This window comes from Panthera leo, chromosome D2 (genome assembly GCF_018350215.1).
Source record: "Panthera leo isolate Ple1 chromosome D2, P.leo_Ple1_pat1.1, whole genome shotgun sequence".
Lineage (NCBI taxonomy): Eukaryota > Metazoa > Chordata > Mammalia > Carnivora > Felidae > Panthera > Panthera leo.
The window spans coordinates 46,978,019-46,994,954 of record NC_056689.1 but is presented as its reverse complement, the minus strand read 5'-3'; the positions used below and the strand labels follow the sequence as shown (position 1 = coordinate 46,994,954).

The window sequence follows — 16,936 nt, the reverse complement described above, 5'->3', positions numbered from 1 at the left end:
TCCAGGAAGCTATTTGTCAGAGAGAAACATTCTGGGGGCCAAGGAGCCCTCCAAGATGACAATCAGGACCACCCCCACCCTGCTCCCTCTTGTCCCATTAAGGCAGGCACTTGGGCAGGCCCTGGTCCTGAGTGCTGGCTCTCCTATTTCCTGTAGTCAGCTGGAGTCCAAGCACACAGCCCTCTGCCTGTCCAGCCACACATACCTCTCTGCTCCTGCCCTTCCCCTCCTTATTGGGATCCATTTACTGATAGATCAGAATTCTCTCTTTCAGAGAGCCCTTGGCTCTGGAAGCTTCTCTTCTTCCAGAGCCTCAAGCCAAAAATTATGCCCATCATCTCTCATAGCCATCTGGAAACTGCTTTTCTGAAGTCCAGGGAATGTGTGGGAGCAGGTGTGGCTTAGGTTCAGGATCTCCCCACAGCCTCTGTCCACCAGCCAGGTCCTGCCTGTGGGTTGGAGCCAGGCCAACAGCACCTTCCCCAGTCAATAGGAGGTGGAGTCTATATATAGCCTGATGTTGCCAACGGTAGTTTGTCCTTCCTTCTATCCAGCTAGCGACCTGGGGTGGCCCTCAATAAGGTTCTGTCTGTTCCTCCTTGCTCTGAGCCTCACTCCAACCTTTCTGGGCTGCACCCTCACTGGGGTGTGTGGTGACTCTCCCCCACCCCAATGCAGTAAGACTTGAGTGGGGCTGTTGTGCTGGGCACACAGATGTCAAGGCCACTTGGGTATTGTCTGCTCTGCCTACATGATTTCTCCAGTTCATGAGAAGTGTCCACATATAATCTCATGTGAAGAGAGTCTGCAGTCCCCACCCATCCCCTCCCTCCCACTTCTTGCAAATCCCTCTCACAGCGAGTCTTCCACTCTGGGAAGGAGGTTGACAGGCAAGCCAGCCCATCCTTGGGTCATCTGCTCCCCACTGCCTATCTAGATGAGGGCTTGGAGAGCACTGCACTTTCAGCACCCCTCTTGATGCCAATGGTGCCAGGATGACTCATTATCTTCCACATGGCCTCCTGGGATTTCCTGGATTCTGATCAACTTCAAGGCTTTAGGCCATGCCCTGAGGATCTAAAGATTTACCAGCTGAAGCCTTCGGGAATTGCCCTTCCCTCTACTCCTCAGTGTGGTACTGTCACTGGGTTACCCTCTTCAACCTGAAATGACTTCTATTGCTCATGAAGTTGAATCTAAGTATAGCCCTTTGGGCCCCATGGCTCATCATGTTGCCCCTCTGGGGATCACTTCCCCTGAATCCCTGCATGGACCTCATACCTCCTGCTACTCCCTAGACACCTGGGCTCATTCACCTCTACATCATAGCATGTATGGGGGTTCCTCTCCTACTCCGCCTATCAGAGCTCCATTCATAAACACCTCCCAAGCTCCCCGATCCTCTAACAGGGCTGGTACTGTGCCTGGCATGGGGGGTGCAGCCCAGACAGAGTTCCTGCACTCCAGAACTCCTCATACCCAGAGCATGCTAGCTCAGCTGCTTGCTCAGGGAAGACAAGGAACCTCTGCTCTGTCCACCAGGCTGGCCTCATATGGTGCCTGGGTTCAAGGCTGGACTGGTCCCCTCTATACCTGTTGTCTCCTATTGCACTGTGCATGACCCTACAGCACAAGGCCCTGCTGCTGACCTCAGACCTCCCTATACTTTAAGCAGTCACTGCCAGTCCAGCTCCGGAAACCCTGATCTAGTCCACTCTCCCATGTCTGTGAGCTTGTAGAGGGTGAGGCCTGGGTGCCTAGTCCAGGTGGGCACAGGAAAGTGTCCATGGCTGACAGCGGACTTGAGAGTGTATATAGACAGGTGAGGCTGAGATCTGTGTACACAGTGCAGAGTGGGAGCCTGGAGGAGTCCATATGGCTAACAGGAAAGGTCCATGACCTCTTGAGGGTGAGAAAACCACTACCCTCAGGGCATGGAGCTTCATGGGATGGGGGAATGGTGAGAGATTGGGAGGGGATGGAGATATGGAAGGGATTCCTCATCCTTTGCAGGGCTCCCAGGCCTGCCCTTCTCTGCTCCAATTGGAGTCCCTGCCAATGGCCCTGGTGCCTGGCCCTGCCCTGCCCTGTGTGCTATTCTGGGGGTTCCTTTTGGCTCCCAGGCTGGCTGGTGACTTCAGAGAATGGAGAAGCCTTGGCCAGGCTAGGATCAGATTTAAACAGGCAGAGAGGAAGGGAAAAACATGTCAGGGGGGAGATAACAGTCCTGGAAAAGGTTCTAAGGGCTGGGATATAGACACCCAGGCTTATGGGTGGAGCTTTTGAGTGAGCAGACCACCCCAGGCTGCAGTTCATCCCCAGATTATAGGTAAAGGCATGCAAGATTTAGGTGAGGCTGAAAAAATGCAGTGAAGTGATGCTATTAGCTAACCTTTGTTGAGCACCTACTATGTGCCAGGCATCTATTGAAGCCCTCATATTGACGAACATGAGATAGGCATTTTTATCATCCCCATTCACAGAGAAGCTAAATGTCTTGTCTAAGGTTACCCAGTAAATGGAGGGAAATAGACTTGATCTCAGGCGTGCAACCACAACGCCCAGGCTGGGAACAGATCATCAAGGGCTGTGAATGGCAGGATCCAGAATGTGGGTTTCATCTAGCAACAACAAGGAACCACCAAAGGATCTTGGGCTGGGGTTGATATGGTCAGAGCAGAGTCTAGGATGCCCAGCAGCTTGGGAAGGATGTGGGTCTGGAGGTCAGTTAAAGGGCCATGGGAATCTCCAATGCTGCATACCTTGGCCCTGTTGGTCATGTCTCAGTGAGCTCTGAGAGCCCAGGCTGGGTATCTGCCTACACTAAAATTTCCTTGGAAATACCCCAAAGCCAAATTCCTTAGAATAGCCTCGAAGCTATTTCCTTAGAATAGCTCCCAAAGTGGAGCGGGCAGGCTATAGCTCCCCCAGGAAACTCAAGGCAGGCCTGTCCATCCAGGACGCTGGGGAGTAGGCCTAACACATCTGCTCAGGAGAGTGGAGGCTTTGCACACTCCTTCCCAGATGGACAACTTGAAGCAACAGACAAGGACATCTCCCCAGGCATCAGTGCCGTAGCCGCCTCCAGGCAGGAGAGATGGGCCCCTGAGGAGGGGCTGAGCATGCGGGTTGTGCAGGGCCCCAGAGCTCAGTGCCAACCAACAGTAACCAGGTCCTGGCTCATTAGACAGGGTGAAATGGGAGCAGGACAGCAGAGCTGGGATGCGGGTGGCCTTGCAAATGAACTCCTGCATACAAGTAGCTGATCGGTCAAAGGCTGACAAGTTTATCGTGTAAGGCAGAAAATGAACTACACCCAAACTCATCCACCATGACTCTGGCCCAAATGTAATGGGAACGGGGGGCTGTGGGCTGGAGGCATGCGGCAGGAGCCGTTTGTCTTGTGACATTCTCATCGAGCACATGGAGGCTCGTTTAATGTGGTAAATCAATCTTCCTCAAGGAGCCCCTGCTTAATAGTGAGAAGTCGGAGTTGAGTAATAGGAGGAGCTTGCTCTGCCACCCACGCCTGGGGAGTTGACAGCTTCGGTGACACGGAAATTCCAGAGGCCACAGGGCCTTGGAGGGCCCTGGAGCTTCTGTTAGAGACTGAAAGCTTACAGACTGTGACTAATGTGAGCAAAAATGAAAGGAACACAGCACCCCTGTTGTGGAGGGCTGCAGAACTCAGGTGCTGCTCCCCAACACCTCCACCTGTGCACATGTGTGCACATATACACAGCTCTATCTCAGACACTTGCCTTCTCTGTTCTACACCCTGGGAAGGTGGCTTAAGTCAGATCCCTACTGTCTTGCCTCACATGGTCCAGGGAGATGGAGACACTGGCTCGTTTTCCGAGGCTTAGAGCTTCTAAACCTTTGTCAGTTCCATCTGAGCAGATTTTCTGCCTAGATAAAGGGATTGTCTCTCCTTTTGGGATGGAAATTTGCCATCACACATCCCATATTCTTCTCTACTCTATGGCTTATGGAATAATATTTATGCTCCCAGTTCCCAAAGGCTATGAAAATTCCAACAAAAGTATTTCTTGCCCAATAAGACCTGGCTCTTGCACAGCAGAATTGCTTTGACTTGAGTTCCAAAATCCTCTTGAAAGAGCTCAAAAGGAAGGACTTCTCCTTCCAGGAACATCAAGTTGACTTTTCCCAGTTCCTTCTACTAAAAACCCTGGATATTATATTTAAAACAAACATCAGAAGACTCTGAAAGATGGAGAGAGATGGACAGGCTGAGGCTCTCAGGACCCAAGGAACAATATGATGGTGAATTCCCTGCCTGTTCTGGACTAAATTGTGTTCCATCAGCCCTGAAATTCATATACGGAAGCTTTAACCTTCAATGTGACTGTATTTAAAGATGAGGCTTTATTTAATGAGGTAATTAAGGTTAAATGAAATGATAAGGGTGGGGCCTTAAACGTATATGACCATGTCCTCGCGAGAAGAGGAAGAGACACCAGAGATGTGTGTGCACAGATAAAAGACCATTTGAGGATGCAGTGAGATGGTGGTCATCTGCAAGCCACAGAGAAAGGCTTCCGGAGAAACTAATGCTGCCAACAACTTGACCTTGGACTTCTAGCCACCATAATGGTGAGAAATAAATTTATGTTGTTTAAACCACTCAGACGAATACACTGGGTTTTCTGTTTTACCTAAAATATGCCAGGCTTGGAGCTCAAATAGCCAATAACATAAAACACAAACAAATGTAGACCAAAAAGAAAAAAAAAAGCCCAATAAAAACCTACTTTCTTTAGCCAAAGGACCAGGAAAGAGGCATACTAGCAAGACAGGAAAGCTTTTAGATAATAACCTTCCCCCATGCCAACAAAAGCAGAGTGGGGAGCCTAGACTTCTACCATCAGCAGTCTGTACTGAAGCATGTCAGCTTCTGAGGGTATTGGAGAAGGCATGGTCTCAGATAGAAGCTGGGACATCCATTTCCACTGGGCAATATCCACCACCTCAGTTGCTCCACACACAGCATTAGTCGAGAATATGCAGGATCTTGAATTCCTACTCCCACCATGAGTAACAAGGAACACCCTCCCCTGGGGTGTTAATATAGGTCTCATGAGAAACTTGGACTTCTATCTCCACCTGGTTGCATCAAGGCAGAACCCATTCCCTGCTTCTGCTGGAGTGGTGTCAGAGAAAGCCAGCTAAAACAGAAGGTTTAAATAACATCCAGAGTCTTACAATATAACACATCCAGGTTTCAATAGAAAATCACTTATACCAAGAACCAGGGAAATCTTAGCTTGAATGAAAAAAGACAATCAGTATATGCCCACTACTGATATGACCAGAATGTTAGAACTATGTGACAAATATTTTAAAATTAATCATCATAATACTGAAAAATCCGTGGGACAAAAGACCTTAACAATTATGTTATTGGAGTCTCAGAAGGAGAGGAAAAAGAGCAGAGCAAGGAAGTACTCAGAGAAATAATGGCCCAAAACTTCCTAAATTTGGCAAAAGACATAAACTTAATCCCACACAGGATAAATTCAGGGATTCAGTTAATCCCACACAGGATAAATTCAAAAAAATCCACATCAAGACATTATCATAGTCAAAGTTCTGAAAACTAAAGACAAAGAAAAAATCTTGAAAGCAGAGAGAAATGATGCTTTATCTGTAGGGGAAAAACAATTTAAATTACTGTCTATTTCTCATCAGAAACCATGGAGGCTGGTATGAAGTGACACAAACTTTTTCAAGTACTGAGAGAAAACCATTAATCCAGAATTCTATATATAGCAAAAATATCCTTCAGGAAGGAAGGGGAAATCAAGACATTCTTAGATGAGGAAAAACTAAGAGAATTTATCCCCAGAAGACCTGCCCTAAAAGGAAAGCTAAAGGAATTTCCCCCCAAAGAAAGGAAATTATATAAAGAAAGGAACATGGAAACATTAAGAAGGAAGAAAGAATAACAGAAAGAGTAAATATTATAGTAAATAAATTTTCATTCTCTTTTTGAGTTTTTAAAATTATATTTCCCTACTGAAACAAAATTCTAATGCTGCCTTATGTGGTTCTAAATTTGTATTAGAGGAAATGTTTAAGACAATTATATTATAAATGGGGGAGAGTAAAGGGTAATAAACTTTTTACATTTCACTAGAACTCACAAAATTTCAACACCAGTAGATAGTGATAAATTATATATATATATATACATATATATGATATACTATAATATATGTATAATTTATCAATATAATATATAAATACCTATAGAAACCACTAGAGAAAACTATACAGATACACTAAAAACATTACAATAAATCAAAGTGGAACTCTAAAAAATGTTCAAGTAACCCATAGGAAGGAAAAAGAAAGCAAGAATTGAAAAACAGAGGTGATTGGGAATGCAAGCTGGTGGAGCCACTCTGGAAAACAGTATGGAGGTTCCTCAAAAAACTAAAAGTAGAATTACCCTACGACCTAGCAGTTGCACTACTAGGCATTTACCCACGAGATACAGGTGTGCCATTTCAGAGGGACACATGCACCCCCATGTTTATAGCAGCACTATCAACAATAGCCAAAGTATGGAAAGAGCCCAAATGTCCATCAATAGATGAATGGATAAAGATGTGGTATATATATATATATATATATATATATATATATATATATATATATACACACACATACACACAATGGAGTATTACTTGGCGATCAAAAGGAATGAAATCTTGCCATTTGCAACTACGTGGATGGAACTGGAGGGTATTATGTTAAGTGAAATGAGTCAGAGAAAGACAAAAATCATATGACTTCACTCATATGAGGACTTTAAGAGACAAAACAGATGAACGTAAGGGAAGGGAAACAAAAATAGTATAAAAACAGGGAGGGGGACAAAACAGAAGAAACTCATAAATATGGAGAATAAACTGAGGGTTATTGGAGGGGTTGTGGGAGGGGGGATGGGCTAAATGGGTAAGGGGCATTAAGGAATCTACTCCTGAAATCATTGTTTCACTCTATGCTAACTAATTTGAATGTAAATTTAAAAAAATAAAAAATAAAATTAAAAAAATAAATAAAAATTAAAAAAAAAGAACAACAGAGGTGACGAAAAATAAAATGGCAACATGAAATCCCAGCATATCAATAATTTCAGTGATAGAAATTGACAAAGTAGATTTAAAAAGACATCCTGGTTATATTCTATCTATAAGAAACTCACATCAAATATAATGATATAGACTGGCTGAAAGTAAAAGAAAGGAAAAAGATATATCAAGCAAACATTAATCAAAAGAAAGCAGGAGTTGCTGCATTGATATCAGATTAAGTAAGCTTCAGAGCAAAAAAAAATTACCAGAGACATTGAGGGGCATTACATAAAACAAAATGGGCAATCTACCAGAGCACCATGGTGGCTCAGTATGTTAAACATCCAACTCCTGATTTCAGCTCAGGTCATGATCTCACGGTTCATGAGTTTGAGCCCCACATACGGCTCCACACTGATAGTGCAGAGTCTGCCTGGGATTCTCTCCCTCTCTGCCTCTCCCCTGCTAGTGCTGTCTCTCTCAAAACAAACAAACAAACAAACAAACAAACAAACATTTTAGAAAAACCTAAACATGCAGATATCAATTTTATTCCTGGACATTTTTCCTAAAATGAAAATTTATGATTGCACAAAAACCTTTATATATAATATAAATATATATAATTTATATATAATATAAATATAATTATATATCAATTATATATTAACTATAATATATATATATATAATTTTTGGCTATTCAAATAAAGCTACTATAGTAATAGCTACTATACATTTTATAGCTATTATATACGATAGTAGCTTTATTTGAATAGCCAAAAAGTAGGAACAACTCAGATGTCCTCTAATGGGTGAATGATATCAACTACATACCAAGGAATAAATAAAAAGGAATGAACTATTGAGACATGGGACAGTGTGAATGAATCTCCAGAGAATTATGCCAAGTGAAAACAAGCCAGTCTCAGAAGGTTACATACTGTACGATTCCATTTGTATAACGTTCTGAAAACAATTACATTATAGAAATGAAGACAGATTCTGGTTGCCAGAGGTTAAGGAGGGATGGAGTTGGAAGGGAAATGGGCTGTGATATCCTGGTTGTGATATCATGCTAGAATTTTACAGGATATTAGCACTGGGGGGAAAGGGTACAAATGAGATTATTTTTAGTTTTCTAGTTTTTTTTTTCTTTTTTTTGAGAGAGCAAGCCAGGGAGGGGCAGCGAGAGAGGGAGAGAAAAATCCCAAGCAGGCTCCAAGCTGTCAGTGCAGAGCCCGATGTGGGGCTTTAGCTCACAAACTGTGAGATCATGACCTCACCAGCTGAAACCAAGAGTCAGACGCTTAACTGACTAAGCCACCCAGGTGCCCCCCTGGGGGAGATCATTTTTTACAAGCATGTGTGCATCTATAATTATTCCCAAATAAGTTTAATTTAATTTAAAAAAAACCCCTCAAGAACCAAGAGCTGCTCTTTCTTCTGGGTTTGAAATACCCTTCCCACAGAGGCTGATTTAAAGAGCTATCACACTTCCAGAATTAGGGGAGAGGTGGTGAGTTGAGAAGGGCAGGAGATTAAAAAAAAAAAAAAAAAAAAAACCACTTCCCACCTGCTTTGTACCCAAAATATCATAAAATGGAAAATGAGAGCCAGAGAGACAGCATCTGAGAAGAAAGGAAATAACAGAGGTGTCTGAGTGTGAGCACACAGAGTATGTGCCATGTGGGGAGCCCAGGGGAAGCACCTCCAAGGGTATCTTGGAGTTAATAAGGGTTAGAGTTCCGAGGCAAGGAGTACAGGCCATTCAGTCTAAGGCCATGGGTCACTGTCACTGACCAAATGGACGTTCAACAGGTATCCATTTGCAGTTCACCAGATTTTTCCATAAAGTGTGTGGGCCTTGGATAAATATCCCCAGAGTGTTTTCCCAAATCTAATAAGAGTTATCATTTAGCAAACAGCCTCTATGCGCCAGGCACAAGACCACCTGCTTTGTAGTCCCTCTGCAAACCCTCGGTCCTGTCTGCAGGGCAGGGTGGCCGTCCCCATGTCCTGGCCTAGGACACCAGGCTTCAGGGCACAGCAAGGAGAACCAGGTCAAGCCCAGGCCTCTTGCCCCTGACCCTGTGCCTCTCCCTGTCTGGATACCCTCATCCACAGGAGCCGTCATGCTTCCACTGTGGGAGGACAATGGCCCCTGCAACACCACCCTCCTACCCCCAAGGAAGGAAAACAGCATTCAGCCTTGGGAGTCCAGGAGGTATTTCTGGGCCAATTAAATCAGAAAGGCTGTTATTGCTAATGTGTAATTGGTTTTAAAATCAGCAGACTTGTCTATCCCTGGATGACAATATTTAAATAGCAAAATGCCCATCCCGAGTGGTTCTTGTAAACCATGACTGAGGCCTTCTCCAGACGCAGCCGCCTTCTGTCAGTTCCCTCCTTGAAAGCAATGGCTCAGCTCTAATTGGCTGCTGGGGATAAATATTTACGGCGCTGTGTAAACAGAAGCATCTGCCCAAAGTCTGTTCACAGGATCTCCACGCAGCACCCAGGAAAGCCAGCGGGCTCCAGGGTGGGGGTGTGGGCTCTCTGAGTTGGCTATCCTTTTCCTACAAATTGACAAGTGCTGTAGTCTTCCAGACTCAGGGCAGAATGTCTAATTGAATTTCCAGACCAGGATAACAGTGTTGGACCTCCTGGGTTCAGGAAGGCCAAAGCTTCAAGGCTGTGCAGGGAGGGAGGTCCTGAGAGGTTATGCATGACCTTCCTGAGGCCCCAAATCCCACCCTGCCTGCCGGGCCCTGAGGATCTCAGGCTTGGGGGACAGATGCCCTGATCCACCACTGACCACCTGTAAGGGTGAACACTACCTCAACCTGTTGGAGACACAGCCTCCTATGTTCTGTGGGGATGAAATCCCACCTCACAGGCTATACTGAAGACTGAAAGCAAGGGACAGAAAGGGCCCAAGATAAGGTCAGCATCAAGGTGGACCTCCATACATAGTAGCTGCTAATATCTGCAGAAGTTGGTCCCAACCTGAATTGCATTCAAAGGTATTTTAAAAATATAGATTCCTGGGACACCTGGGTGGCTCAGCTGGTTAAGCATCTGACTCTTTGTTTTGGCTTAGGTCATGATCTCACGGTTCATGAGTTGTAACCCTGTCTCGTGCTCTGCGTGGACAGTGTGGAAACTGCTTGGCATTCTGTCTCTCCCTCTTTTTCTGCCCCTCCCTAGCTTATATGCACTTTCTCTCTCTCTCTCTCTCTCTCTCTCTCTCTCTCTCTCTCTCTCAAAATAAATAAATACACTTAAAAAAAAAAGAAAGAAAGATGTGGTCCAAGGCCATTTAAAAAATATATATTCAGATTCCTAGGGCACCTGGGTGGCTCAGTTGGTTAAGCATCTGACTCGGTTTCCGATCAGATCATGATCTCACAGTTTTGTGAGTTCAAGCCCCACATCAGGCTCTGCCAAGCTTGGGCTCTGTGCTGGCATTGCAGAACTTGCTTGGGATTCAATCTCTCTCCCTCTCTCTGCCCCTCCCCTGCTTGCACTGTCTCTGTCTCTCTCAAAATAAATAAATAAACTTAAAAACAACAACAACAAATTCCTTGGCCTCACTCCTATCTCCCTGCAAAATCCCTGAGACCCCAGAATCTTTTTTAAGGGTCTCCCTAGATGATCCTGATGTTGTTGGCCAGCCCCAGTCACACACACCTCAACCCACCTGGGCTTAGCATCATGTCCCACTTGGCAAAGGAAGCCCTCCTGAGCTATGACAGGCAGATGGGTAAGGTCCCCAAATTCCCTCTGGACACCTGTTGGAGGCACTCCTTTGGTTTTATCCTGTCCACTTTTGTTCTAACCATTCTGCTTATTCCAGTCTCCCAAAAAGACCTCAGGCTTCTGTGGGGCAGTGATGGTCCTGCTGGGTTTCTTAGCTCTTGGACCCCCAGGAGGGCATTCTGTGTTGGCTGTTGATGATTAGACTGAAGATAAAGATGACAATACACACACTTGTCTTGTAACATATTCTCAGAGATTTCATGTAAGAAGTGCTGGGGGAGTGTCAAGGGGGTGTGGAGACATGGGGTACAGAGAGAGAGCATGGGCTTTATGGCAGACAGCTGGCTCCACTGCTCTGTCAGCTCCACCTTCTCAATGTCATAGCAGAGGATTGGGTGGGGGAAACTGGGCTGGCAGTGGGAGCTGTCTTGGTTGGGAGGCAGGGTGAAGGATCAGGGTCCCGTTTTCTAAGGAGAGAATTGATAAAATCAATTGCCCCACTGTGCCTCAGTTGACCCTATGACAATTCAGGGGCTGATTTTGTCTGAGCTCAGGTGCCTCCATCCAGGCCTCCACCATGACAAGAGGAGCTCAGCTTGGCTGAAGCCTTTTGTTAGACAGCACCTGCCTGGGCCCAGTGCCCATGGGCATTGGTCTCTGCCCAGGTCCGAGGAAGGGAGGTGGAGACCTTGGGACTTGGGCTTTCCATTGTGCTAGTTGTGATGCTGTTGTGGGCCAGTCAGATGCCCACCCCAGCTCCCACAACCACACTGGAACCAGGAGAGTACCTCCACAGAAGTTGAGGATTTGAGAGTGTTGTTTGCAATGATCACCACCATCCCTGGGACTCTCAGTAGCACTCCCATGCCATGAGTCCCCTCCATGGGCTCATTTTTCACCCCCTACCTCTCCCCCTTCCTGAACCCCTTATGACATCTGAGTAGTGATGGCTAGTCCCCTTGCATTCCCAATCTTTTCTGAAAGTGTTCTGTTCACCTTCTGCCTCAACAGGAGGGGGCACCCTCTGAGGGAAACACTTCCCTATGTCCTCTCACGGGAGACTATTTTCCTTCACACTCATGCATACCCAGGTGGGGTAGGTGGCTTTCTTCTCCCTGTTCCTGCTCCTGAACACGTCTTCACTGCTTTTCATTTGGAGCCATAGCTATTAGACTTCTACCTTCCAACCCCCATCATTATCACCCCTCTGTTGCTGTGTTCCCCTGACTCCCTCACAACACCCCCTCATGCAGATCTGGGCTCCTGGTTCACCTTCTTCCTCCCCATAACCACTCCAGTCATCTTTCCTACAGCCTGAACACCTGTGCAGAGGATCCGGCCCACAGGGACCCTCCTTTCTCAGTCCCTCAATCTTCCACGTTTGACAGTCCAACCTTGGCATCCACTCCCACAGTCACACCTGGGAGCTCATCACTACCGGAACTGACGCCTTTGAAGTCTCAGTCTCAAGCATCCCACACTCAGACCACACTCTTGACTTTCTGATTCACAAGGTCTGTTATTCCACACTCTGCAACATGTCTTATCTCACTGACCCCTAAAAATCATCAACCCCACCACCTATTTCCACTATCAATCATCCACCTGTGTTTTTTACTTCCCTCCTGTCATGGGCTGAGCTGTGTCCTCTTGAAGTCCCCAAGTTAAAGTCCTAACACCCCCCCCCAATATCTCAGAATAGGACTGTATTGGGAGATGGGGTCTTTATTGAGGTAGTAAAAGTAAAATGAGGTCCTAATCCAATATATCTGGTGTCCTCCTAAGAAGATATTAGGACTCAGACACATACAGAGGGAAGACCATGGGAAGACACAGGGAGAAGATGGCCATTGACAAGCCAGGGAGAGAGGCCTCAGAAGAAACCAACCATGTCCACACCTTGATCTCAGACTTCTAGCCTTCAGAACTGTAAGAAAATACATTTCTGCTGTTTAAGCTACTCAGGCTATGGTACTTTGCTAAGGTGGCCCAAGCAGACTACTACACCTCCTTACTCATTTCAGATTCCAATACTGTAACTATTCCCTTGCCCTATCTTCCACCTCTCTCCCTTGGTTATATTCTCCTACCTTAGGTGAATCTGATGACCCACTTCTCTTTGACTGAACCTGAGGAGCTGAACATTGTAAGGAAAAAAAATGCGAAACAATACTAATTAGTTTCTCTTAAAATGTATGGCCCTCAAGCCCTCAAATATGAGCTCAACACAGTCCATAAATCTCATCAAGTTTTCCAAGAGGCTATTTCTTGCATTCTTTTTTGCCTTCAGAACCCACCCTGCCTCTCTCAGCTCATGGCCATAGCTCTGCTGATCTGAGACTAGAAGCCACCAGTCAGGTACCTCCTCGTATTCCTACCATCACAGCTACAGACCCATGGACCACGGGCCCAGCTTTTGGTTTTCCCGGTACCAACCAAAGCCTCTTATTCTCTGGGTTCCATCTCATTTTGCCTTTGCAAGAATCCCATGCCTCTGTTCATCTCTTCTGTCCTCATTAATGATTTCTCTTACCAAAGTACTTCCATACATGTGTGTACATACAATGATGCATTTGCCTCTCCTACTAAAGACATTTTCCTTGACCCCCATAAACCCCCAGGAACAGCCCCATTTTTCTGCCTTTTTAATACCAAAATGTCTGAAAAGAGTCATCCACACTTAACTGATTCTACTCATTGACAGTGTCATCAACAATTTCTTCTGCTGTTGGATTGCATTCATCAGCATGCAACCATTTGTTCTTCCTACTCCCCAGCCTGACTTTGGTGAAGGTCACCGATGACTTAGGGTTGCCAAACTCTGATGCCCCTCTTGTCCAGCTCTGCTTGGAGCCATCAGAAGCATTCCAAGTAGTTGGCCACTGCCTCCTTCCATTTGAATCTTCGTGACTCATCTCCTGGTTTTGCTCTTGACTTCATGGGCTGCTCTTTCTCAATCCTCTTTGTATCTTTCCCTACCTGACCTCCGAGGACCCATTCTGCTGTTTCTAGATGATCTCACCCAGGTCCATGACTTTAAATATCACTTATGTGCTGATGGCTCTCAAATTTATGTCTCTGTACTGACCTCTGTCTTGAGCTCCAGACACATAGATCTAATTTGACATCTTCACTTAGATGACTCAAGGCATCTCAAACCTGACACACTTAGAAAGGACTTCATTCTGCAGCCACTTCCCCAAACTGGTTCCCATCTTGGTGAATGGTACCACCATCTACTCAGTTGCTTGAATCAAAAACCTCGGAACCATTCTCTTTTCTTTCCCTCCTTGTTACTTCTACTTTGCAATATATCTGGACCTCACCCATGTCTTTCCATCTTTACTCTCAACCTTAGTCCAAGCTGCCATGATCTTTCACATCTATACTGAAATCATTTCCTAAATGGCTTCCCTCCTGTGGGTATGGGATGCTCCAGGGAGGGGGTCTCTGTGAAGGACTGGTTTCCTGCTGTGCAGATGACACAGTCAGTGCTAACCAGATTAATTGGATTTCCGAAGGGAAAGCGTGTGGGCCCCTCTTTTCTGTCACACTTCCCTCAGAAACAGCACTTCCATTCAGAAAGCCAGATCAAGTGCCATTAACAAATTAATTCCGATTAGCACAGCCCAAGCACTTAAACCTCAAGGCAATCCCGGTCAGTACTGCAGGGAGATAGCTTGGCCTGCTAATAAAGTGGAAACTGTATTGGAAGCAAAGGCGATTGTTTGATGCCTGTCTCTGTCCCTGGAGGGGAGGAGAGTGGGATCTGATTACACTATGGTCTCCTGAGGGAATTAACTCACTTCCCAATGACAAGTTATTAATTCCCCCATTTGGTGGTCAGGTCTGTGAGAATGGGGTCAGCTCTCACACCCTCCTGTGTCCCATGCATCCCCTGATTTAGGACTGAGCATTCCTTGGGTACCCAATAATTGAATGAAAAAGAATTAACTGGTAGGTAGGCAATAGGTCTAGGGCCTAGTATCATTAGTAACCCTTCATTCTTTTATTTAACAAATATCATTGGGGCCCAACTGTGTTTGGCACAGCAGATTGAAAAGTTAATCCAAACAGATGAGGCCCCTGTTCCCCTAGAACTCATAGACTAGGGGAGGGAGGCAGATAATCAGCATGCATCAAACAGATGAGATGCTGGTTTCAGGGAGTTACAAATGCAAACAAGGTAAGAAAATAGGACAAGGTGACAGAGTGTGCTGAGTTGGGGATGCACTAGGAGGGTCTGAGCCAGTGACACCTGAGCTGAGCTCTGGATGGTGCAAGGAGCCAGTTAACCCTGGCAAAAGAACTTTCTAGGGAGAGGGATCAGAAAATGTAAGTGCCTACTGCCCGAGACCCAGGCCCTACCACCTTTTCATTCTCTCAACACGTCCAGCATGGCCATCTTTGCTGGCTGGTTGGTCTCCATGTGGAACCAGGCAGGGCAGACATGTCTCTGCTGGGCAGTCGGCTTTGCCCACAGCCAGCCTGCTATCCCTCCCTCCTGCTCTTCTCACTCATGTCTAAGAGCTTTGCAAAATTCGCACCTCTTCCAATGAAATCTTTCAAAAGCTTCCCAAGTGGAAGGGCTCCCTCTCCTCGCTGAAGTCCCGGAGCACTTATTTGGTACCTGCTGTCTCTATTGCTTTACATGGGTAGTGCTGCCTTACTGTGTACCTGAATCTGCTCCCCCATGCCTTCCCTTACCCTGTCCAGTGAGCTGCTTGGGGGCAGTAGCTTCATCCTCTCTGCCTCTTAGACTTTCTAGGCCTAGCCCAGACCCTCAGCTGACAGATACTCAGGGAGTCTGAATGGACATCTGGCCAAATGAGAGCCCAAGGGGCAGAAGGAGGTCCACAGAAGCCTCCCTTTTATTCCCCAGTCTCTAATAGAGGCAAAAAAGGAAAGCACTCCATCCAATTCCTGGGAATAAGGCTGGCTTTAGCTTTGAAAATTAGTTTCCGGAGGATGATTTAAAATTATTATGACTATTACCAGCTTTCTTGTGGGAATGCTTGGAAACTTTCATAAAAGCAGCAAGCCAGCCACAAGGATAGGTCAGCTTGAAGATGAAAAGTTCTAGGACTGAGAAATCACATGAAGGAGGCAGCCAACCATGCTCCCAGGGCTGCGCTCCATCCCAGATCTCCAGGTGACAGCTCTCCCAGTGACTCAGACCCCTAAAATGGGTACCATTGCTGCCCACCAGTAAAACACAACTGCTTAATTGTAGCCAGCCTTCCTCCAGCTCAACACTTCCGTCCCTCAATATTCCCAAACATTCAAGGATTCCAGTGCTCATCAGCCTCACCCAGGAAGCTAGAATATTGTCAGATGAAAAACGAGGTGCCTGTAACTTCCAGGTGCCTCAGCTGACTTTCCGTAGGGTCCTGAGTTGGAGGGAGGCCTGAGCTCCCCATGCTATGGCAAATGGGGATGAGGCATGGTGCCCAACCCTGGAGGAAGGAAAGCCAATGGGCATGAGGATGAGATGAGCGTGGAGACGCGCTGGGCACTGCTGCTAACCTTTCACGAGGACCGTCCTGGCCTCAGCCCACTCGCTCCTCCCTTCTGACGTCAGCAGGCCGATTGGAGGCAAGCGTTCATCCTCGTTGGAAGCCATTTTGACTATCTTTCTCAACTGAGTGAACAGATCCCCCTCACTGAGACGGCGGAAATTAATGACAACATCCAAGACAAAGAACTGTGGGGGAAACAGGTCAAACACGTCACTCATGGCAGCCGGCCCAAGGTGAAGGGCCTTCACTGAGCCTTCACACGTGTGTATAGATAGGGGATACTCAGGCTCAAGGTATGTGATGGTTCCCTGAAAAGTCACATGTTGGGGACCTATCCAAATGCTGTTGACTGGGCTGGACTCTAAGCTTCCCCAAATCAAAGAGGGCCAGATTAACCTTAGCTAAAATAAAACCTGTTTCTATGGTTCCTACTTCATGTAAAACTATTATGTTTGTGGGGAATTAAGTATAAATTGGTACAATTGCTATTGGAGGGCAGTGTCTATCAAAACTGAAAATGTGCATACCTTATGATTCAGCAGTCACTCTTATAAAT

At 46.1% G+C, this 16,936-nt stretch overlaps 1 protein-coding gene across 1 annotated transcript in view; it reads right to left on the bottom strand.

The window, feature by feature from the left end:
• Positions 1-16,936, bottom strand: part of CHAT (choline O-acetyltransferase) — a 41,850-nt gene that overhangs the window by 16,102 nt on the left and 8,812 nt on the right. The window contains exon 6 of the mRNA XM_042908446.1: positions 16,388-16,565. Coding sequence (XP_042764380.1) covers positions 16,388-16,565 — 178 coding nt within the window. The remainder of the gene's footprint in view (positions 1-16,387; positions 16,566-16,936) is intronic.